The 24,397-nt window shown below is 34.7% G+C and overlaps 1 protein-coding gene across 2 annotated transcripts in view; it reads right to left on the bottom strand.

Moving 5' to 3' along the window:
• PRDM5 (PR domain containing 5) overlaps positions 1 to 24,397 on the bottom strand; it is a 208,114-nt gene that overhangs the window by 71,918 nt on the left and 111,799 nt on the right. For both annotated transcript variants that reach the window (XM_011996785.1, XM_011996786.1), the window contains 3 exons: positions 17,870 to 17,963; positions 13,989 to 14,149; positions 9,949 to 10,042 (listed from right to left, as the gene is read on the bottom strand). In XM_011996785.1, the coding sequence (XP_011852175.1) occupies positions 9,949 to 10,042; positions 13,989 to 14,149; positions 17,870 to 17,963 (349 nt within the window). The remainder of the gene's footprint in view (positions 1 to 9,948; positions 10,043 to 13,988; positions 14,150 to 17,869; positions 17,964 to 24,397) is intronic.

Genomic DNA, 24,397 nt, shown 5'->3' with positions numbered 1-24,397 from the left:
AAAAAACAAAGTCTTGTGAGACCACAAAATGGTGGTAATGGGAACAAGGCGGGAGAAGGAGTATGCAGAACGGAACGAAGGGGAAGCAAGGATACAACCAGTTGGTTATTTAAGGTAGTGAAGGATAAAATCAATCATAAAATGAAGAAATTGGAGGATGTTTTTAATTTTAGACACTATCAACAAAAAATAAAAACATAAATACTAAAATTCCTCCCACAACTAACAGGTAATAATCCAATAGCTAATTTGTCACTGTCTTGTAGAATGACCATTAGTCCCGAGCCAATTAGCAAAAACACTTGTTTTAAAAACATTAATATGTATGAAGGAGACTGCCTTTAATGTTCCATAAAAGAATACTGTCACTGTACTGGACAGGAAATGTTGAAAAACACCAACTGGCAAATTGGAAGGAAAAACCATAAACTAAAGTCCTATTTCCTCTTCATAAAACTAAGTGTTATTTGATACCATAAAAAAGAGATTTGATTTCTCAACTTATTGATGGACAGTTTGAATACTATAAAAACAAAATTAAACTGACACCTTCAGGCATACTTGGTATGGAATTAAAAGACTAATTCCATAAAAATCTCATCACACTGCAGTATATTCAAAGGTCCAACTGCCAATTAGCAACCATTTCCTAGAAATAAAAAAAGGGAAATTTAGTAAATATAATTTAATCATTATTTCCTCTGTATGTTACTGCCCACTATAAAGCTTGACTAGGAGAAAATGAACAAGTCAATGTGTGATATGGTTTGTCTGTGTCCCCATCCAAATCTCAAATTGTAGCTCCCACAATTCCCATGGGTCATGGGAGGGACCCAGTGGGAAATAATTGAATCACAGGGTGATCTTTGCTGTGCTGTTCTTGTGATAGTGAACAAGTGTAACAAAATCTGATGGCTTTATAAAGGGGAGTTCCCCTGCACATGCTCTGTTGCCTGCCACCATGTAAAATGTGACTTTGCTCCTCCTTTGCCTTTTGCCGTGATAGTGAGGCCTCCCCAGCCATGTGGAACCGTGAGTCTATTAAACCTCTGTCCTCTATAAGTTACCCAGTCTTGGGTATATCTTTAATAGCAGGGTGAGAACAGACTAAAACAATGAGAAAAGATCAATCAATAAATAAAAGCATCATTTGGCTCTAAGCATAAAACTTTCATAGTACTAAATGATATAAGACTTTTATTTCCTCATCTTTTATACTGGGGGGTTTATAGAATTTCTGTAATTCTTGTGGTAATTATAATAGCTATATAGAAAAAAAAAAGAGATAACTTAAAACAGAATTTGAAGTCAGAAGACTTGTGTTTTATTACCTTGATAGTGGACAGGTCATTTGCTTCTCTGAATCTGAGCTTCCTCATGTAGAAAATGAGAATGGTCCTAGAAATGGCTGAATCCTTTCAATGGCTGTGAAAGGATTAATTTAGATACTATATTTGAGAGAACTTTCCTTTTTCAACAAATTTAAACATTAAAGAGGTGAGTCTGATCTGCCCTGTCCTTCAGCTTAGAATCTATTCATGGGAAGCTGATAAGCAAAGTACAGTGTAAAATAGCTGAAAAGAAGTATTTATATATAATAAACAATGAGAGCCCCCAGATCTCTACTAGACGAGATTTGCTACACAACTGCAAAAGACTATAATGTACTACACAATTGTTTGTAATTATTCCCGCTCCAATAGCACAGACTTGCCCTTGTCAAACAAAACAGGGCATTTGTCAGGACCGATTTCCTCTATGTTCTTTCTAATGAGAAACTTTAAAAACTAGGAAACTCCAAGCTGAAATCAAACAGGAAGTTTGGTGCTGGTTAACCACATGTTGTTCTTTATTCCCTCATTTAAGCACTGTAACTTTATGGCCACTAGCGAGTTAGATCTTGAACCATGTTATTAATGATCATTTGTTACACGGTTTTCCAACAATTACATGACAAACAACAGGATAAAAAATGGAAAGGAAAGCAAATGTGGGTGGGCCCAGCTCATAGATTGGGAAGTGTAGCATCTTCTTCTTTAATGCCAACACCTCTCAAAGTGAATGCTACGGATTTTTGTAAGTAGTATATGAAAAAATGATTTTATGGTCAACTAAATTTGTATTCAAATCTGGAACTTCTCACTGTGAACCCATGCATCCTTTTTACTATCATACAGGTACTGCAACCCACTTGTAAGTTATTTTATCTATTGAACAAGCATTCACAAGTTCTCTTTCTAAGCCAGACAGTGTGCTGAATGGTAAAAAGTAAGGTATCAGTTATGGGCATGGCCCTAAGAAAACTGAGAACCCACAGACTACTGAAGATGACCACAGGTGCAGGCAATCAGAAGCAGGCTGTGCTGAGGACAGTAAAGGAGCATGGATATGCCAACCTAACAAGGCAGGGGTAGCGGACAGGTCAGGGAACACATCAAGAAGAAAGTAACATGTAATTGGAGATTGGAGAAAAGTGAAAGAAGGCCAGTAAGCAGTCTGGAATGTAAACAGTGAGGGGTCGGTAGTTGATAAGTCTCATGAGAAAAGTCTAGGGCATTCATTTTGTACAAGGCAAGGGGAAGTCACTGAAAGGGTTTAAGTAGGATAATAAAATGACCCAGTGAGCCTTTTTATCAATTCTTTAAAACTTCTTTTCTAAGGCTGACAAATACTTTCCAGTGCATTTCAAAGAAAATGTCTGAAAAACCCATGAGAAGAGGAAATTTTGTGGGATTCCTTTTTCAAGGAGATAAATCTAGCATTCTCAAGATGTATGAAGCATGAAATAATGACATTCAGCTTCTTCAGAAGACTGCTTCTCTAAGCAGTATAACTGTAAGAAAAACAAAACAAAACAACAAAATGTCTGCTTACATTTAGGGAATAGAAGTCTTCCTGTTGAAGGAATCAGGTTCTGGCGGAGATGTGCACAAGACTTAAGCTATGAAGCTAGATGTTGAGGGAACAATTCTCTGGTCCACTTAAGTGGTAGCTGCATCTACACGGTTGCTGTCATTGGAATAAAACATCCCTATTTATTTATTTATTTGTTTATTTTTTGAGGTCTAGTCTCATTCTGTAGCCCAGGCCGGAGTGCAGTGGCGTGATCTCGGTTCACTGCAACCTCCGCCTTTCAGGTCCAAGCGGTTCTCCCACCTCAGCCTACCAAGTAGCTGGGATTACAGGCACCCACCGCCACGGCTAATTTTTGTATTTTCAGTAGAGATGGGGTTTCCCCACATTGGCCAGGCTGGTCTCAAACTCCTGACCTCAGGTGATCTGCCCACCTCGACCTCCCAAAGTGCTGAGATTACAGGCGTGAGTCACCGCACCTGACCCCTATTTATTTTTAAATATGAAAATTTCAAACATGAGGAAATGTTGAAAGAATAGTACAGTGAACACTGTATAAACTCAATTAGGTTTAATATTTCTTAACATTTCACCAAATTTGCTTTCTCCTACTCATTTCTCTTTTTTTACATGTATTTTTATATGCCCTCCTTCTTCCTGGTCCATTTGAGAATAAGATGCAGAGAAGTTTCACACCTAAGTATTTTAGCACAAATCTTATAATAACAGCTACTTGCACAATCATGATATACACACTAAATATTTGTATTATACAAGCGAAATTATTATAAAGATTAGAAAACAGAAAATCATAAAGAAAATTAAAACTAACCATATTAATAACATATAGAAATAAAAGTAGTTAATAATTTAGTAGATAACTTTTCAGTTTTTTAAATACAAATGCTTTATTCTTACAAAAATATATCCTTCTGTTTTTGTAACTTATCTTTCTCATTTCTTTTCATGTTAATTAGTATATATCCGTATCACTTTTATTACCTATATAATAGTCCAGTTTACAGATATACCATAAATTATGAGTTCTCTCAATGTTAAATATGTAGGATCTTTTCCAATTTTTGCCATTATAAACAGTTTTTCAAGGAACATAACAATGTTCTTTTTATAAAACAAACATTGTTGCCCGTAACCTCTTTTCAGACTTAGGAATCAAGTATACTTTGGATTTATGCCTAAAAAATAAAGCAGTACAAATATTAAAAGTCAAGGATAAGTTTTTATGTGGCAAGGCAAACAATTTGTCAACTGTATCTTGGAGGTTACTATGGTTTAATTTCAAGGAAAAAATCGGTGGGACATAAACAGTTCAGAATTTTAAATACCACCAAATAGTATTTTTTCAATTGAGTTGTCATTTAAACATATATTAAAAAGAATGTTTAGCCTTTAAAAAGAAAACTCTTAGTTAATCAGCAACATAGCCATCTAAAATGCATTTTCCCCAAATTAATATATTAAGAAAATTCCACGATTAAAAGTATGCTAAACACCATGATATTAAGTTAATTCCTTATCAATAGTCAACCAAGATTATATCTACAAAACTAAGTTATGAAAATTTCAGCATGTTCAGCAATTTAAGATCTTGATAAAGTTGGAAGAAATAAAAGGGAAAGGTATTGAACATGAAAATTCTCAATATGATGTCCTGTAAATAAACCTAAGAAGAAATGTAGAAAATAATATAAGAGGTTATATCATTCAGTAAAGGCTTGCCACAGTATATTAATAAACACAATTCATTGAACTTTGGAAAAGTAGTCTTAACAAGGAGTGATATTATAGAAGAATTTTAGAAATTATGCTTATGTCAATGAACTGACCATCTACTATGAACTAGCACTAAGTATTTTACATACATGATTTCATTTATTCTTCACAAAAATGTACAATGTAAAACAGGACTTAGAGACATGAAGAAATTTGCTCAAAAGTATATGACTAACTAGTGGCGAGGGCTAGGATTTGAACTCAAGCCAGCTGTCCCAAAGCCCCTGCTGTTTCCATTATGCAAGACTGACTCCCATGGCAGAGGAGGGTATAACAGGAAACACACTGAGACCTGTTTCTACTAATCACGGCAACTCCCTAGGCGGGAAAAGTTATTCAATCTCATGAGAACTCAGAGTCCCCTGAACCCTAACTACATAATTTCAAATATCAGCAAAAACATTACTGATAGGATGATCTTTTATCAAATTTCTATCTTTTGCTATCTGCAGGCAGGTTTTGGAGTTGAGGTCTAGAATATATCTACAAGTAAGCCCAAATTTAGAAAGTCTTAATGTTTTTCTATTTACAGTCATAAACATAATAATATCAGCCCAACAGTGAACAGTTCCTATGCAAAAGTAGAGTCAAAGTTGGCAAACCTACTCATCAACTGACTTTTGCAGCAAAGGCAATGCCAATGGACATTAACATGTTGCAGTGGCAGCAGCAGCAGTGGCAAAAGCTTGAAAATTTATTATCAAGAATGCCGCAGCAACAGTTGGAAGCAATACCAGTCTGAGAAATCAAGTGAGAGAAATGGCCCCAGTTAAACAGAATAGCCTCTGTCAGCTGGGTTCTTATTCACAGGGGCCAACACATATTTCACACAAATTGCTTTTTCCTAGGTATTTATCATTGGCCAGGGGGCCCTTCGAGAGTATTTGTTCCCCAAATATGGCCTGAGTACTCCTGGGAATCACCAAGACTCTTTACAAGGTCTGCAAGGTCAAAATTACTTTCATAATATTACTATTATGTTATTTGTCTTTTTCACCATGTTGACATTTACTCTAATGGCATAAAAGTAATGGTGAGTAAAATTGGTAACTGCTAGTGACCTCAATTTGTAATACTAGTCACTGTAGTCTTCACAGTCACAACTCACAGTAGAAATGAATGCCAGTTTCACTTGAGAACATCTGTGATTAAGTAAAACATATTAATATGTTTAAATAAACGTATTTATTAAGTTCTAGCCTTTGTGTATCATCTTTTTAATATTTGGAAATTAAGCAGAAAGCACTTGTAACGCATGCTGATGTATGAAAGTTGGTTGTCTCAAGGAAAAGCACTTGAGTGATTGAGTTGCAAGCTGACCTGGCAGTTTTTTTCATGGAACACCATTTTTATATGAAACAAAATGACTGATAGACAAATTATGGTTATTAAACATTTTGTGCACATTTGTTCTTTGAATATAAAAGAAGTGAGCCTGTCATTGAAGAAAATAAAGAAAAAAGGAAATGATAGGAATTGTTAGGAAATATAGGAATTACAGCAGTCAAGCAAAATTTAGAATGCTCCCAAGTGCTTGAAGGCTTCTGAATATTTAGGCTATGTAATGAGATCAGCAAGATATTAACATATCATCCCCGGAATAAGATAAAACATTCTTCCTCTAAGTAAAGTAAAACATAAAAGATCTGCATAACTTAGTGAGCCAATATTTTCCAAGTTATCTGTAACATGATGACGTTACAGAATCATGCATGGGTAAAAGATCATTCGAATTGCAACACAGATCAACTGATTCTACTGTCACAGAATAGGCAAAACTCACTGAGATAATTTTAGGTTCCACACAACAATAAGCCTTTAAAAACACTAGCCCTTTTTGAGTTTTAGTGCAGGAATAATATCCAAGGTTATATCATCCACTGTAATAACATCCAAAATTATTTGACAACTATTAAAATACTTTCCTCTTCTAACTGCATATCCATGAGGCCAGATTTTCTTCATATTCTGCATCCTGCTGCAATCAAAAGATACTGCAGCAGGATGAGTGAAGAAATAGATAAGAGAATCCAGCTGTCTCCTCTTAAACCAGATAGACTTTCAGAAATGTAAAACAACTTCTTTCACACTAAATGATTTCTAGTTTAGAAAATGCAGGTATTTTCTATAAAAATATGTATGCTAACATGTAATGGGTATAATATTGTTATTTTTAGTAAATTAACAAGTAAACATTTTTAAATTTTCTAATATGGTAAACAGCTTTAATTTCTAATATGGCAAATAGTTATAGATATAACCCACATAAACAAAAGCTTTCCAGAATCCTTGATTATTTTTAAGAGTGGTACAGAGTGATGAGGCCACAACATGAGCATCACTGATCCAAAGAACACTGCTTCACAGAGGCTGAATCAGCTGTCCTCTCCTGACTGTCCCCACCTTGCCTTCACTCGTGGTCCTTGCCACTTCATTGTGTTCTCTCTAAATAATGCATAACTAAATACTTCTTGAAGAATAGGTCGTGACCATCACCTTCATCATGTGATAGCACACCCATAAAGTGCTACACCTAGCACTGAAAAACAGCTGAATAAAACCAGGTGACTTCATAAGGAAAAGTAATGCAGGGAGAAGAAAACACCGAATTTACAGAATCAAAACATTTGGAGCTCTGCTTTCATACTAGTGAAATAACTGCATAAAACCATGTGATTACTGAACCAGGCTGTAGCCTGGGAGGGCAAACGAATGCTTATCATTTGAGGGACAGGACAAAGCAAATAAAAGGGAAGCGAAAGCATCATTTGTCCATGCAGGAAAACAAATTTGTGCCAGGGCTGTTATGGAGGCCCAGATGCCAGCCACCAACCACTTCCAACCACTTCCAACCACTTCCAACACAACCTCAGCCACACTGCTAGGCAGTGGTCAATGAGGGCACAGGCTTGACAACAAAATAACCCAAAGAAGAACTGTAAAATGAGAAAGTATAATAAGTTTTATTTTAAACAGAAAAATCTGGTTATAAGTAAATAACTAGATAAATAATTAGAATTATAGTTTCTGTGTGGACCTACAAACACATACACCACTTTCTCCCTCTCTCTATCTCTGTCTGTCTCTCTCTCTCTCTATATATATATACACACACAGAAACACACACACACACAAACACACACATATATATAATTTATTTATCTATCAATCAAATTGTATGTGTTGGTTCATTGTGCCTTACCACTGCTGTCTGAATTTAGATGACCAGTCCTCTTGATCAGAAGCCAAATTTAATAGGCCAGAATCTGTACAACATTTGGCCCAGACCCATGTACACAATAAATAACCAAATGATACATAAAGTGATTTGGAGTTTAGAATATACTTTAAACATAATATAGAACATAAGATAACAAAAACCATGACATATATTTAATAATTTTTATCAGAGAGAATTCTTGGAACTCTAAAAATTTTCTTATTACTGTAATTGTATGGAGGATAATAATAATTAAAATTTTAGGAGCAATTACTACTATAAGTGCTTTGTTCTTCTCCACTGCCTAGCCATACTATGAGTAAAATAAAATGTAGGCATACAATATCCTCAAGGATGGAATTATTTTGAATAATCAAGGGTTCTACTGGATTGGGTTCATCCTTTCTGTGCTGGTAGCTATGTCTTAACACATTCTGAACAACGTAAGTCCCTGCCTTTTAAAAACACACTATACCAAACATAACACAATTACATCCTGTCTTGGGGCATTATCATAAACTGACTATTCTGATCTGTACATATAATATATGTTTCCTATTCCCTACTTGCCCTCTTCTCATACACAAATTAAACATACATGCACACTAATGCAGCATGAAATCTGCTAAGCAAACTAAATCTAAGTACGGCACAAAGATATCTTCTAAGAATTACTGATATCAGAGTGAAGGGCTGTTGATTTCGCCCTTGCCCTTACTCCATCCTAACTCCACACAGCCACAAATACACATAAAAGAGTGCTGCCCAGTGACATCAAAGATTATACCACTAGACTGCCGTGCTGGCCAGGAACTTCAACACTCTCTCTGGTCCCTCTTTATTAGTTCCTTACTTCTGTACCATCAGTACCTGCTGCCACCGGCCATTGGCACAATTTTAAGTACATCTGCCCTCAACATGGTTCTCTGCTTCTCATTCCCATGTGCTGCCCTCTGCTTTTCATTTTGCAGTCTGCTTCTGCAACACTTGATCTCAAAAGCCTCACTTTCTCTAGATGACTTCTAATTAAGAAAAACCTTCCTTTTCTTCTTTAGAGCACCTGTTATTCCACAGCTATCTGTTCTTGGTTATGTGTTTCATTTAAAAGTATTTAAGTACCTATTCTAAGATAACGAATTCTAAACTGACCTTATGTCTTTAAGCTTTAGTCAGAAAATTAAAAATTACGCTCCAAGGGTGTCCCTTCCTCCACCTATATCTAATATTCACTGTATTGATTCTTTGGCCTACTTTAACGTTTCTCCATTGACAATACAGTTATTATGCTAGACGTTGAGCTATGTACTGGGGATACAAAGGTAAAAAAAGTCAAATACTACAGGCCTTGAAGAGGAAACTTCAGCTGTATAATCCAGTCACATGGTTCTTCATGTAGAGTCTAGTACTGAAAAAAGTTTTCAGACTGATGTAAAATCATCTAGTTATTAATATTAATAGTATTCTTTCAAGTCTTTTTCAAGGGCTTATCTACGTGATAGGTAGGATCCAGACAAGGTTCTTTCAAGTATATTCAGTTGTTCATTCAACCTCCACTAGGGCACAGCTTTCTTTCATTGGAGAAATTACACAGAAGTGGTAAGAAAAGAAGGGGATCTTTAGGAAGCAGTCCGTGACATAACAGATATTCACTCACAGCACCCACCCTGGTATCCAATAAATCCTACAGCATTCATGCAATATTCCAAGGTAAAAAGGCCACATTTGACATGAGTTACAGGAGGGATTATAAATCAAGTCGATGCCCTTAACTATCTATATAAAGTGAAACTTATTCTAATTCCATCCATTAGAATCACATAGAAGTTAATCACAGTTATATCACAACCAAACATTAAAAACATTATTTCCACTTTAGATGTTTTACTTAGTTTGAGAAAATATATTTATTTTAAATTCTTCTAGATGAAAAAACTGGATTTTACAATGCTTTAAGAGAGAGAAAACAGCCAAGATTAATTCTTAATCTGGAAGATATTTGTACTATTACAATATTTACTGTCTTGGAAGCATGTGGTTGCTCTAAGTGGTTTTTATCACTAGTCTAATTGCAGTCTCCATACCTGTGTGGCTCCGGATATGAACTCGGAGTGTACCACTGCTGGCAAATTTCTGGCCACAATATGGACAGATTTTCTCCTTTTCTCCTGTATGTGTCTAAATGGAAAGGGATAAAAAGGCTAAGGATAAATACAAAGAATTAGGTAAAGATGATTAAATGCCTCTGACAATAGTAAATCCTTATTTTCTAGGATTACATTTCATTAAAATGATTTAATTCCACAATGAGATTTTAAACAATTTATGATGGATATTCCCATTGGCTCAAAAAAAATGCCTTAGAATCATGCATTAGTGTTAATTTCAAAATCGTTCTGCAGTTTACTTTTTTAAGCCCTCATGGAGCCCCAACCAAAAATGATTAAATTATACAAAACCAGTATATTCTAGCAAAACCACATAATCAAAATAGGGCTATAGCTACCCTTCCCAGTTGCCAAGAAACACTTCATTTGAAGCATTTTTCACATTCTTCGTGTGTATTTAACTCTTGAGGACAGAATTAATCTTAATAAAGTCATCTGTTACTTGTGTTATGCTGTTTGACTAGACTGGTTTTACTGCAAAGCAAAAAGGAATATAAATCTGATTTGACCCTTAAAATCAGCAGGTGGTAACTGAGCAGTCAATTTGAAAGCATATTTCTGCCCTCAACATGCCTTTCATCTAGGTATAAACAATCACACGAGGAAAGGTAAGTAAGTATGGTTAAAAAGCAAGTTTTGATAAATGCTGGAGAGTTCAAAGAGTAAAGAGTGACCCCTCCCCAAAGGAGGAGGAAGATGTGCATTTTAAACTGGCCCCACAGTCTCATCAGGAGACCAATTTTGCTCCCAACATAAAAACAGATAATTCCAATTAATGAAGGATCAGAGCTACTTCTCAAGTCCCAGTGTTTCTCAAACTTAAGAGATCGGGGAAGAAGGGAGGTGAATGCAATTCCTTCAGGTATGTACACATTCTTTCTAAGACTACTTTTAGAATTTTTTTTTCAATGTAACCAAAAAATTAATAAAAGTATTAATTTTATCGTCTAGGTTACAATCATCTAGGTTACAATCACAAAACAGAGCTTCCAGGGCCTATGTTTGCCTTTGTTCTTAAGAACAAATTCCTGACAAGTAGTCAAGTAGTATCTGAACTGCCATAAACTAATGAAAAAAGAATAGAAAAAGTTTTCTTTTAATGACGTTTCTCAGAAGAGAACACTGGCTGTCATAGAGAAAAAGGGGTGGGGCAATTATCTCATCACCTGACAACATCAAAGAACCATCACCATAGCAAAACATTTTCATCTTCCATATTAAATTGTTAACATTAGTGTAACTGACTTTGCAGCCTTATTAATATTTAATTTGCAAATTTGCAATTTGTATTAAAATGTGTATTTGGATATGTACTATCATATTTACAATTTTTAAAGAGCTATAAACTAAAGACCTCAGTCAGTATCAGTGTCTTTTGTTTTTTTTTCCTTGAAACAATTTATATTATACTCAAGTTTGAAAAACACAGCCGAATCAACTACCATGCTAGCCAACAACACTGTGTAAAACAAGCATCTCCTGGATTTTGTATTTGGCAAGCACTTAACTTTCCATTTTTACTACAAGCTGATATACAAAAGAGTTATATATCTTTACACTTCAGTAAGAGCCTTTACTCCCCTGGTCCACATTATGGTTCAATCTAAAGTAAAATACATAACATTTTAACATATAACAGACCTCTCTTCTTTTTTATTTTATTTTATTTTATTTATTTATTTATTTTTGATCTCTCTTCTTTTCATTACCTGACAGAAGGGGCAAAGTATGCCAATTTGTCCTCCATTAGTGTAAGGTTGTTTAGAAATTATATATATACAGTTAGAGCATTGAATTATTCCAAACAGGTAATTACTAATCTATTTGTAATTCATTCATAAAATCACAGCATTTCTTTTGCTGCTATGTATTTCATTGTTCATTTATATGACTGTCATTGGTTCCAAACTGAAGAAGTTCCAAATTAAAGGATATTAGGGTTATATTAATGAAAAAAATTAAAATATTCCTTTCATTTAACTCAAAAATATATCTATCATTAGGTTCCAATTTTGGTTAGCTAGTTTCAAAAGACATTAAAAGTATAATACTAAACTACCTTAAATATGAATAAGAAAGCATGGAAACAGCTCACTTTAAGAACAATACTGAATAAATTTATGAGATTAAAATGAGTAACACAATACAAAATATACTGTGTGACTATTATTGCAGACAAGGTAAACTATCTTGAAAGCTCGCTATACTTTTCCTTTATTTATTGAAAGACAACCAAAAATGTGTTAAATTCATGCAAAAAGTAATTCAAGCAAAGAAAGTCGAAAGACTCTTTTATTCAGAGACCTAAAAAAAAAAAAACCAGATAATATCATTATTCCTCAGCATTAAAAATACAGGAACCCATATACCCTAGATGTGATTATTATACACTGAATACCTGTATCAAAATATAGTATCTCAGGCTGTGCACAGTGGCTCATGCCTATAATTCCAGCACTTTGAGAACCCAAGGTGGGCACATCACTGGAGGTCAAGAGTTCTAGACCAGCCTAGCCAGCATGGTGAAACCCCATCTCTACTAAAAATACAAAAAAGTAGCCAGGCGTGATAGTAGGCACTTATACTCCCAGCTACTTGGGAGGTTGAGGCTCAAGAATTGCTGGAACCCAGGAGGCAGGGGTTGCAGAGAGCCGAGATGGCACCACTGCACTCCAGCCTGGGTGAAAGAGTGAGACTCTGACTCAAACAAACAAACAAACAAACAAAATATATATATATAAAATATCTCCTGCATATAACTACATCTACTATGTACCCATAAAAATTAAATATTAAAAAAAATTCAGGAAAAGAAAGTTACTCAATTCAATCCTTTTGAAACAGTTGTATTAAGGATAGATAAGATAGATAGATAAGATAGATACTGAAGCAGGAGTTATTTCTTCACATTCATTCAGTATCACATACTAATGGCAGAAAACTACCACACTTCATGGTTACTTCTAAAGTTAACACCACCTGAGTGCAGTGGCTCACGCCTGTAATTCCAGCACTTTCAGAGGCTGAGATGGGAGAATAGCTTGAGCTCAGGAGTTCAAGACCATCCGGGGCAACATAGCAAGACCCTGTCTCTACGAAAATGTAAAAAAATTAGCTGGGCATGGTAAGACACGACTGTAGTCTCAGCTACTCGGGAAGTTTCAACAGGAGGATCACTTGAGCCCAGGTGTTCGAGGATACAGTAAGCTGTGATGACGCCACTGCACTACAGCCTGGGCAACAGAGCGAGACTCTGTCTCCAAAATAAGGAAAAAAGTCAGCATTAAAACCTTTAAGTGTATTTGTTACAATACAAATTTTACTATTTAAAATATATACTTAAAAATGCATTATTGGGCAAGTAAAAAATAAACTTGATTCCCTTGAGGTAATTACCCAAGTAGCACAATACAAAAAAATATATAATCTCCAAATCATTATATGAACATTTTCTTTGAGTTAAGCAAAAATTTATCGAGTCCCTATTCCGTACCAGAAACGTCCCTATGCTCTAGAAACGTAAAGATCAAAGACCATCCCAATACCAAAAGGGCTCAGTCTATTAACTTGCCAATAAACATAAGAATTCACTTTGAAAAAATAAAATTATTAAAGTACTACTCATATTTCTTTGAAAGAAACAGCCTACATTAACCAAAAATGAATAAAAATTGATAAGCTCCTGCTCATTGAGTACTTTTTAGAAAACACCTATCAGCAAAGCTATGGGTTATGAAGAGTCTCCATCTAACTCAGGTTCTCATTCATGGAAAAAAATAGGTCTATCCTGAAATATGAAGAAAGCGAACATGTTTGAAGAGCTGATAGAAATCACACATTTGTCATTTTGAGTAAATATTTTGATAGATTAATATATAATTATCACATGATAGTTAACATATATACCCATACTGCTTAAATATGTAATCCGTTCAAACTAACAGATTTCCACTTACTTTCTTATGACTTCTAAGCACTGAAGGTGTAACAAAGGCCTTATTACATAGCTCACACCTATACTTCTTGTGTCTTTCATGAACCACCTGGACATGAACGTTTAATGTATCCTTCCTCTTAAAGGTAGCATCGCAGTGATGGCACTTGAAAGTCCTCTCACCTTAGAAACAAAGAGAAACATTTAAGAAGCAATAGCAGGGTCCTATTGATTTCCTCCCATGTATGCCAGACTTAGTTGCTTTCTCCAAAACGTTGGCTTTGTAGCTCTAAGAATGTAACTTTTTTTTTTTTTTTTTAACAACAAATTTCAGTTCCATTATCTGCTAATTCACTGTGTGACCAGGCCGAAGTCCTTTCATCTTACATCTTCAGTCTTCTCAACTGGAAAATGTGGGGACTGAATTAGCAAAATTCTCAAAGTTACCATGAACATTTTTAAAAAGTATGCATTTCTGCAGCAGGGGCTGGGATTTGAGGTAAATAGATTCCAGTGACACAAGGCCTCTGTCAAGCAAGGTGAGTTGCCTTTGGGCCCCTCCCAAAGTCGCCTCAAATCCCACCACTGTCCCTATGACCTCCTGTGAATAGATAATAGGTGGAACTGGATCATAGGTAGAGAACTGAGGAGGAAAACTCCTGAGGGCAGAGGGTGTGCATCAGAGCTCAGGCCCTCCCATTCTGGGAGGGGGAAAGAGTTACAATGCCCCTGCTTCCTCAGTACTGACTCAGGAACCTGGACTGGAGGCTCCCTGATTCAGTCCTTGGGCAGTTGTAAAAAGTCTCCAAGGCTTTGAGGGATGGGGGTCTTTCAGAGAGGAATTAAATTGGGATAGGAAGATGAAGACTAGCAGCCACCCTAGGTATTTCACTTTCTTCTCATTATCCAGCCTGGGGCTGAGGGGAAAACAACCTCAGAAACTACATATAGAAATCTTACGGTACTTTCTAACTTTCATATAATGCTATTTTTATAGTTCTTCTTAACACATAGGCCTAAGTTTTAGTGGCCATTTTAAATACAATTACAGCCATGAATGTCCGCAATGAGAACACAATGTTTAATAACAATACAGTATAAAATGTATGTAGTATGTGACTATATAAACAAGACAGACTAGTATTTGAATATAATTTCCTTTTTTAGAAAACTGTCATATTAGCATAGATTCCCATATTGTATTGATAACAAGGCAAAATTAAGAATAATTAAATTTCTATATCTAAGTAAGAGATTATCTCAATTTTAGCCAAGCTCTTCTAAATTCCTTCCACCATAACCAGCACCAAATTTAGCAATGTAAAGACCCTATTATTTTTTTACATGAAAGGAAAGAAGAAAGGAAGGATGGAGGGAGGGGCAAAAAGAAGGAGAAAAGGAAAAGAAAAATTACCTTCTCTTTGTCTTTCTAAATAGAATTATCCCTCTCTAACTTAAAGTCTCTTAGAGTCGTGTTGACATTTAATGTCTGAAACAAAGTCACATCCATACAATGCATGAACTGTGTGGATTCTGAGAGCTTTGTTTATTTGTGCGTTTTTGTTGCAGAGTACTATTTTTGTAAACTATCTTTATTCTTTTCATTTCATTTAAACATTCTGTTTGTACAAGATGTATAATCAGTGATAGCATAAGGAAATATCAATTGATATAAGACTGTAAGCATTAATGTTAATATCAAATCTATTCAGGTACTGAAAGAGATGTTTTTATAAAACCTCTAAGATTGCTCCTATCAAAGCATTTTCATTAAACTACCAAGTGAACTAAAATGTTGGTCCCTGTACAAAATCTCATCAAGCTATAGCAAGGAAGTCCTTACCTTCCTTCTTTCATACTTTAATTGCAGATTTCTTTGTGTTAAATTTATAGGAATTTTTCCCTATCTTAGTACGTACAAGCTAGCCAGTAACTTGCCTTTTGGTTTTCAGCATATTGGGAAATAGCAATAATTTCCAAAATTATTACAAGTTATTCTTCACATTTTGAGCCAGAAAGCTGATGTAAATTTCTAACAACAGCTTTCATATTTTAAAGTTAAATAAATGGGTTTTAATTTTCATATTGTATAAGACAAGGCCTAGTATTTTGTCCTATTTTAGCCATTTCTGGTGTTCCCATTCTTTTCACTAATTGATGTCTAACTTTATTTCCCTTAAATAACTCATTTACTCACTCAATTATCAAAGTTGATTCTCCTGGCCAAATGTCATGATGCAGCTTCATAAAACCTGTGATTAATGTGCTGATCAACATCATATTAAATACATACTCCACAGCACAGTCTACACATAGTCACTTTAATCCTATTTTCTCAAGTGAATGAGAACCAAAAAACTGAAAGCAAAGGTGGTAGATTACTTCTGTTAAGAATTCCTTGCTGTCATTAGAAATAAAATTGCATCATTCCCAAGCAAAATTTCCCAAGCATCAAGTCAAATTTAGCCATATTTCAATAGCGTGAATGAGGCTTACTTGTCCAAATCTCTATTCTAACATTCATTCATCTCATAACAGTTATTTTTCTAAATCAAACTGGTAATGAAATAGAAATTCCTGCAATTGCACAACAAATTTTATTTTTAAACACATTCTTTTTAATAAGAAAAATGGTAAGTTGTGCTAATAACTTCTTTAGACCTATAAGCTGAATGTAGAACGGCCTGAGAGCATATCACTACCTTTTTTTAACAGGAAGCAGATTGCATTTCATAAGAATCATTACCACTCAATACTTATTTTAAGAAAACTTAGTATCTTTATTATTTTGCATTTTGAACACTTGACCAGAGAAAATTTCTCCAAGATACTGCCTCTGTATAACCAACTGTCAAAATTAATTATTTTTTCTTTCCTCAAGAATATTAAAAATTTAAGCTGCAGTAGGAACTTAATGTGTATAGAGGATTTTCTACTGATTAAGCTAATTAAATTAAAAGTAAGAAGAGTAAATATTATCCACGGTACACAATTTTTCCGTTAATTTTAGATATAGTACTGTAGTAAGTTTCTGGCTACTTCAGCGTCTAAACAGAGAATCCACTTTAAAACTCAGCTTGGCAATAACATGTTTTTTCAATAAAGTGATATCCTTTAGTGATATAACTGGACATTCTGTGGTGTTATAAAAAGAGCTCTGAGTGGAGGCGTTAGACTTTTATGGTGCGTATGTATGAAACTTAATCAGAAAGAAAAAGAATGCAACTTCAAAAAGAAGAAATCTGAGACAGTAGCAAGTAGGAAATGCACCTCAAGGTGTGTATGTATAAAATTACTGCAAAAGAAAAAAATTGCCGTTGACAAAAGAAGAAATCTCAGGCAGTGGTAAGTAGGAAAAGCACCAATCAGGGACCTGTTTGCTACTCCTTGCGCTGTGAAATCTTGAGTATGTCATGGTGCTTCAGAGGTTCAATATTTTGTATCCCCCTCAAATTAAGGTGTCAGATTAGATGTGCACTCTGATCCTTTTCAACTTGAAAAGTTTGTGAACTCATAAAACGATGCCACATATCTCCATATTTTAAAGAGTCTGACATGCTTTCTTAATCATTATATTTGAAAGGAAACAAAATCATGTTTCAAAACAAAATTCAAAGATATCTTCCTGAATATGGAATATGCTTTTATATACAAACTTTAAATAATGGGAAGAAATTATATAAAATAAAATATCTCATAAAATAATTAATATTACTGTGGAAAAATAAAGCAAATCTAAAGGGAAAAAAGGTGAAAGGCAGAATTTTCGGTCTTTCTTACATTTAAAGTCAGATTATATAAATACTTACAGGCACACTTTTGGGATGTCTACATTCTCAAAGGTTATAAGAACGAAGTATGAGATAATTCCTTATGTTCTCAACTGCCTGAATCATGACTTACTGTTATGTATTAGCAGGTGTCTCTGCAAAGAAAATGGGGTCCGAAACAAAGCTTTACATTCTTCACATTGGAACGGTCTCTCCTCAGAGTGGGTCTGCAGAGGAAAGATACTGAGTCAGGAGGATCTAGAATCAACCAGTCATTACAATGGATGAGTGGAGGTTGGATTCATGATGCGAAAGACGAAAGAAGGGAAGGTGGACGGTATCTGTTTCTTCCAGTGCCATTCTTCCACCATAAAATTGTAAAGACAAATGTGCTGCGTTTGCAAAAGGAAAAATCACTTTCAAATGCTCACATTAATTATTAATTTGATAAACAGTAAAAACAATTATTCCTATTATCTCAAACTGCTAATCTGAATACACACTGAGATTTCTCAGGGCCGACTTTGCAGTGAAACTGTGTGTACTTTCTCTGAGAACTAAGCCTCCTCTATCACTGGCCAGGCTTTTACTCTGCTGGTACAACATTTGCAATATACATAAAAGAAATTATTAAAAGAGAAATTGTTTTCACACTTTTCTCTCAGCTTCGCTGAATCAGTTCAAATAATTTTAGTCCTAGGTGCTGTTTTTCCCTAAATTACACTACAGCACTTACGTTATAATTAACCCTAATTAACATTCATTAAATATTTAATTTGTGTCAAATGCTATTCTAAACACTTTACATAAATCATTTCTCTTAATTACAACAGTAACTGGATTAATAAAACACTATACTGACTCCAGTTTACAAGTGATAAAACTAAGGCTCAAAAAGTTGCAGTAACTTGTGAAGGTCAAACAGCAGAGATTCCCCAAACAATATTAAGCACCCAGGTACATAAGAAACAAAAATATACTGATAAACAAGAAACAATGAAAAGCCACTAACTAGATCTAAAATTCAAAAACAAAACCAAAACAAAACAGCAAACACTGCTCACTCCACCTCTTTTACATTACACATCAGTATAAACCCATTTGGTACAAATCAGCAAATAAAATCTTATTCTACTATAGATGGCATGATAGTAAGTCTCATAAATGCTAAAAAAAATTAAAAATTAAACTATTATCTCATATTACATAAAACAAATCATATAACTGATGGGTTTTATAATACATATGACATAAAAACAAAAAAGGTAATTTTTAAAAAGTCACTTTATTCACAGCCTATTAATTTATATATTTTCTTAGTTTAGTGAACATAATATTAAAGATACAAAGATACCCTATTAGCATAATGTTGGTGAGAAAGACATTTTCATGTTTGGTTTTAGTTGTGAAAGATATAGAGAAAGCATGAAAGAACAGATATTTAAGATTAGTCAGGATAAATTACAGATAATCCAATGTGCTATTTAGCCAAAGAAATTAAAATGACAGCACGGAAATACATAGATCAACAAAACAGAAAAACAAGTAGGTTTCTTGAATTACATAAAACACATGAACATTTAGTACAGGAAAAATATGGCATTTAAAATTGGTGGAAAATAGAGTAGAAAGTTTAGTAAATGGCTTTGAGGCAAATGTTCAGATATTCAGGAAAAAGTGATGTTGGATCTACTACTCACCTCTTACAATAAGATAAATTGCAAATCAATTCAGGTATTTTTCTTAAAATGAAGAATAACACTTTAAATGTACTAGAAGAAAACTTGAGTAAATTTTTAAATTACTTTTGAATCTGGAAAGGCTTTCCAAGCAAGGTAGAAAACCAGACATTAAAATGACAGAAATAAATAAACTTAAAGCTGCAAAGCAAAAATCTTTGATGACCAAACAAATATCTGCAACATAAAACAAAAGTGTAATGTTGCTAATGTAAGAAGTTATGGCATATAAATAAGAAAAGATGAAAATGGACAAAAGGACTCCCTTCCAAATAACACTCCTAAAATTTCATTCATCATTTTATTTTGTGCCAGGTCTACGCTATGCATTTCACGCCTCTACTAGCAAGTCCTATTTTAGATGCTGAGCATATAGCCACGAACCAAAGACAACATCCCTGCTATCACGAAGCTTTTACACTAGCAGAGGAGAAGGACAATAAACAAATGAAAAAGTGTGTACTCTATTAGGAAGAGATAAATGTGATGGAGAAAAATTAAGCAAGAAAGAAGATAGCAAATGTTTCAGAGAATGGGGTAGCAATTTTAAATATGCGGTCAAGAAAACTCTAGCTGAGAAGTGACCTATGAGATAAGATCTGATGGATATGAGGGAGCAAGGGTGGGTATTTGAGCGACCTAGGCAGGAAACATCATGGAAGCCAGCATGGTTGGAGCCATGTGAAAGAGGCAGAGAAGTGGGGAGATGCAGTCAGAAGAATGGGAGAAGTAGAGGAGGAGAAGCAAATGGTGTGTGGCCTGGCTGGCCCGTGCAGGAATTTTGTCTTTTATTCTGAGAGAGATGTAACTTTCTGCAGGATTTGGAGCAGATGAGGGACACAATTCCCCTGACATTTAACAGGATGCCATGACGGCTGTGTTGACAACAAAATGTAGGGGAAAACAGAAAGCAGAGAAGCAACAGCAATGCAGCAGGAGAGAGATCATTCGAGCTTATCCAGGGTGGTAGCCACAGATGTGAAGAGAAGTAGTAGTGTTCTAAATATCTTCTGAAAGTGAACAGGTTTTGAGAAGGTACCTGGATACGAAGCATGAGACACAAAAAGAAGGAGGCAAGTATGACTCCAAGATTTGTGATCTGGGCAATGCAATGATGGATTAGCCATTAACAGATATTCAGAAGAGCAGCAAGAAACAAGTTTGAGTAAAACATCAGGGGCTCCATTTTGGACAAGTTCAAATAAATATTATGAGATGTCTAGCATTACAGGTACTGGAATATTTCAAGTCTGGATTATAAGGTACAAGATGGAGATGTCAGATTACATATGGTATCAATATTTAAAGCCATGAATATGATAAAAGAATAAAAAATTAAAAATAAAGATACTATCTGTGATTAATCAGACTGCCAAAGATGAAGATGATGGATATCATTCAGTGTCGACTAAAGAGTAAAAACAGGCAATCTCACATACTGTAATTGGGAATAAAAATTTTCTGGGTAACGATGTGGTTCTATGTACCAAAATGACAAATGTGCACATCCCTTGACTAACCAATTCCCTTTATAGAACTAAATCTGACAAATTCTTGCACAAAATACTTGTTTTCAAATAAAAGGAAAATTCCTAAATGCCCATAAAATGATATAAACTTGGTTAACTAAATTGTAGTAGATGTTATAATTATATATTTATTTTCTTAGATATGAAAAGTCATGCATATCATACTTTAGGTGTCAAAAGCAGAGTGCAAAACATAATATATAGAATACCATTTAAGCCGCTTACATATACGCACATAGAATGGAGTCTAGGAAGACATTCTACAAAACATTAAGGAGGGTTTTTTATAGGAAAGAGAGTGATATTTGACAGAATGTTTGCTTTCTTCTTTATACCTTTCTTTGATGCTTGGATTTTCCACACTAAGTAGATAGCATTATCATAAGAAGGTAGAAACTATTTTGTTTTTAGAGCATCCAGGCTGGAATACAGGGATTGCTCCCGTCTTCTAAAAACGCTATATTCCTCCCTAATTCATTTTTTCTATTTCCAAATCTAGGATATAACAACTTGTGAACCTTAGTTGCTTGATTATGAAAGAACTTGGGACAGCATAATGCCTTTTAACTATGTTCAACCAAAGCCACAACATCTAGATATTGGCCTAAAGTCAATGACATATTTTAAGTGGTAAGATGTCTGTGCATAGCCAGGTGAATAAATACTTTTGACAAAAAGGATGCCAATGCCACCATCTGAGTTGGGATGGCAGAGAACCCATGTATTCAATCAACTGGAAGACACTGAGAAGCCACCTCATTTAAGTAAGGCATAGTAAGATGCTCAAATGTTGCAGATAGAGAGCTTCTGTCTCCAAGATATATTTCACAAGTATCAGATGAAATTAAGCTTTTTTAAAGGTGTCTTATCCTTCAATTTTTCACCTCTAAAGAATGCCAAACTTTTCACTGATTTATTGATCAAATGATCCTTAATAACCCCATGATGTTCTGTAGAACATCCCATTTGTATGCTAAGTCACTGATGACACCAACATCTGCCAGTATAACAAATGAATGAGGACTATGAAATATATCTTTTTATATACCAACTCTTTTGCAGACATAAAAAATACATAAAATGTGTTGCACTATTTACAACACCTACTAGAATGTCTCAAAAATGTTTCAGAAGGTTTCTACCATAATGTACATTAATTACCAGATTAATACATTTCTAGCCACACAGATCAAATATTAATTCCATGAGAATAAAATGAAATTAAGGATCATTTACAATTAAAAACTTTACTACTGACTATCAACAATATATATTACTCCATGGTAAAAGTATTTCTTGGTAATGGTATTTTTTCTTTTGGGTATGTGCAAACCAATAAAACTACCTTAAAATTAGAAGAAACAACTAAAGATCAAATAAATTTGGAGAAAATATTCTAGAGGTATGTTTGCTAGAATGATTACTTTTAAAGAGTTTTATTATTGAAGTCTCAGGCTTCATGTCATAGTACATTACCGTCCCAGTGGGCCACACAATAACGCTAAAGCTACATAAAATGTATGTCATCTGGATGTTTACAAGGTCTGTAGATTAAATTTTTACTGTCAAATTTATAACTGGCTTCTTGAAAAGTACTCCTCCTCACAAAAATAAATTGAAACTGGAGAGATATTGAAGAAGTCAGTGTCTTTAAGCTCAGTACAGAAATGGGGAGCTCACACCACATAGAGAAGTTAAGGGCATGAAATTTAGGTGATGTTCCTACATAACCATAGCCTTGCAGAGCCAAGTCCAACCTTCCCACTGCTTCAAAGAGACAATTCCATCAGTACAAAGCCACAATGCCAGGGAATCAACTACTGAGTCCCCACAACCCTGATTAGGGCAAAGGGAAGTTGCTAATAACCATAGACTTTCAGATGAAGCTATAGAAGGTAGCGACACAGATTCCAAGTCAGGAAACTTTCCCCTCGACAACACTGGTAAGAACCATATCTCATGTCTCTAATTAAGGATGCTTCTCACAAACACTGCTTTGAACAAACACATGAACTCCCAGGCTGACTGACTTGACCATTAATTGAAAAGTTAAGCCTTTTTACAAGTTAAGCCTTTTTACAACAGCTACCACTTATTACAGCTAACGTACAGCATGCAGAACAGGTGTATTCTCTCTTCTACAAGATAGCTCCTTAAACAGATGGAAATAACAAACATGTGGCTTCACAGAACTATCCAGATAACATACACCTGTAGCTTCACTCATGAAGATATAGTTTTCACACTCATCACAGTTATTGTACAGGAGAATTTTCTGCATAAAAATAGGCAGCCTAATATTAACAACTCATGTGTAACAACTCATAGCAACTATACTAGCTCCTCTACTAGATAACTTGTTTTCTAGGCAGGATGGCTAAAGAAATTGGTAATTTTTTTTATTGAGATTTATGTACCATCCATTAAGAAATACATAAAGATTCCTAAAGTTCAAAGATACAAACAAGGGAGCAATTTCAGTCCTATGAAAAAAATCACGTTCTGTAAATATTAAAGTTAGTTCCTGAACAGGAAATAGTTTTCTATATAACATAAATCTGTAGAATTTTTACAGATACTAAAATGGTAATACGATTTCAAATATTTGGTGAATATTGGGTCAGGCAAGATAAATAAAACAGATGGATGGATAGATAGACTTAGCCAAATGTGGTGGTGTGCACTACTTGGGAGGCTGAGGTGGAAGACTGCTTAAGCCTGGGAGGCAGAGGCTGCAGTGAGTCAAGATCATGCCATTGCATTCTAGCCTGGGTGATAGGGCAAGACCCTGCCAAAAAAAAACAAAAGAAACAAACAAACAAACAAAAACAGAAAAACACACACACACACACACACACAAAATTTTACTCATCACTGATAAAATGTAATGAGAATCACTTTTTAATTCTCAGACTGAAAATAAAAGACTAACAAAATTAAATGTTGGTGAAGAGTAAAGGGGCACTTTTATATACTGTTAAGAGAAAGTAGAGCTTTTCAGAAGGCAATGGGTAGGAACATCTAAACATAAAGTAGACTTCCTATTTGACCCAGAAATTCCACATGAGATCTATGCACAGAAATACTCTTAGTTAAAAAGTTTTATGTAAGAGGATGTTCACTACACTATTGTTCAAAATAGCAGTGGTTACAAAAAAAATGAGTAGATTTATATGAACCAATATAAACATCCCTCCAAATCATATGTTAAGGCAAAGAAGTAGGTTCCTGAATGATACATATGTGTCATAGTCCCAGTTACTTTTAAATATACTTATCTCCCCGATGGGCAGCTGAAACTCTGTTCTTCTCCAAACTCACCTAAAAGAGCTTCCTCTTACACAAAAACATTAGTGCGAAATGCAAACCTTACTAAAGATTTTACAAGAGATA

This window comes from Mandrillus leucophaeus, unplaced genomic scaffold, assembly GCF_000951045.1.
Source record: "Mandrillus leucophaeus isolate KB7577 unplaced genomic scaffold, Mleu.le_1.0 Scaffold523, whole genome shotgun sequence".
Taxonomy (NCBI): Eukaryota; Metazoa; Chordata; class Mammalia; order Primates; family Cercopithecidae; genus Mandrillus; species Mandrillus leucophaeus.
Note: the sequence above shows the minus strand (reverse complement) of the source record. Positions and strands in the feature narration are given on the sequence as shown.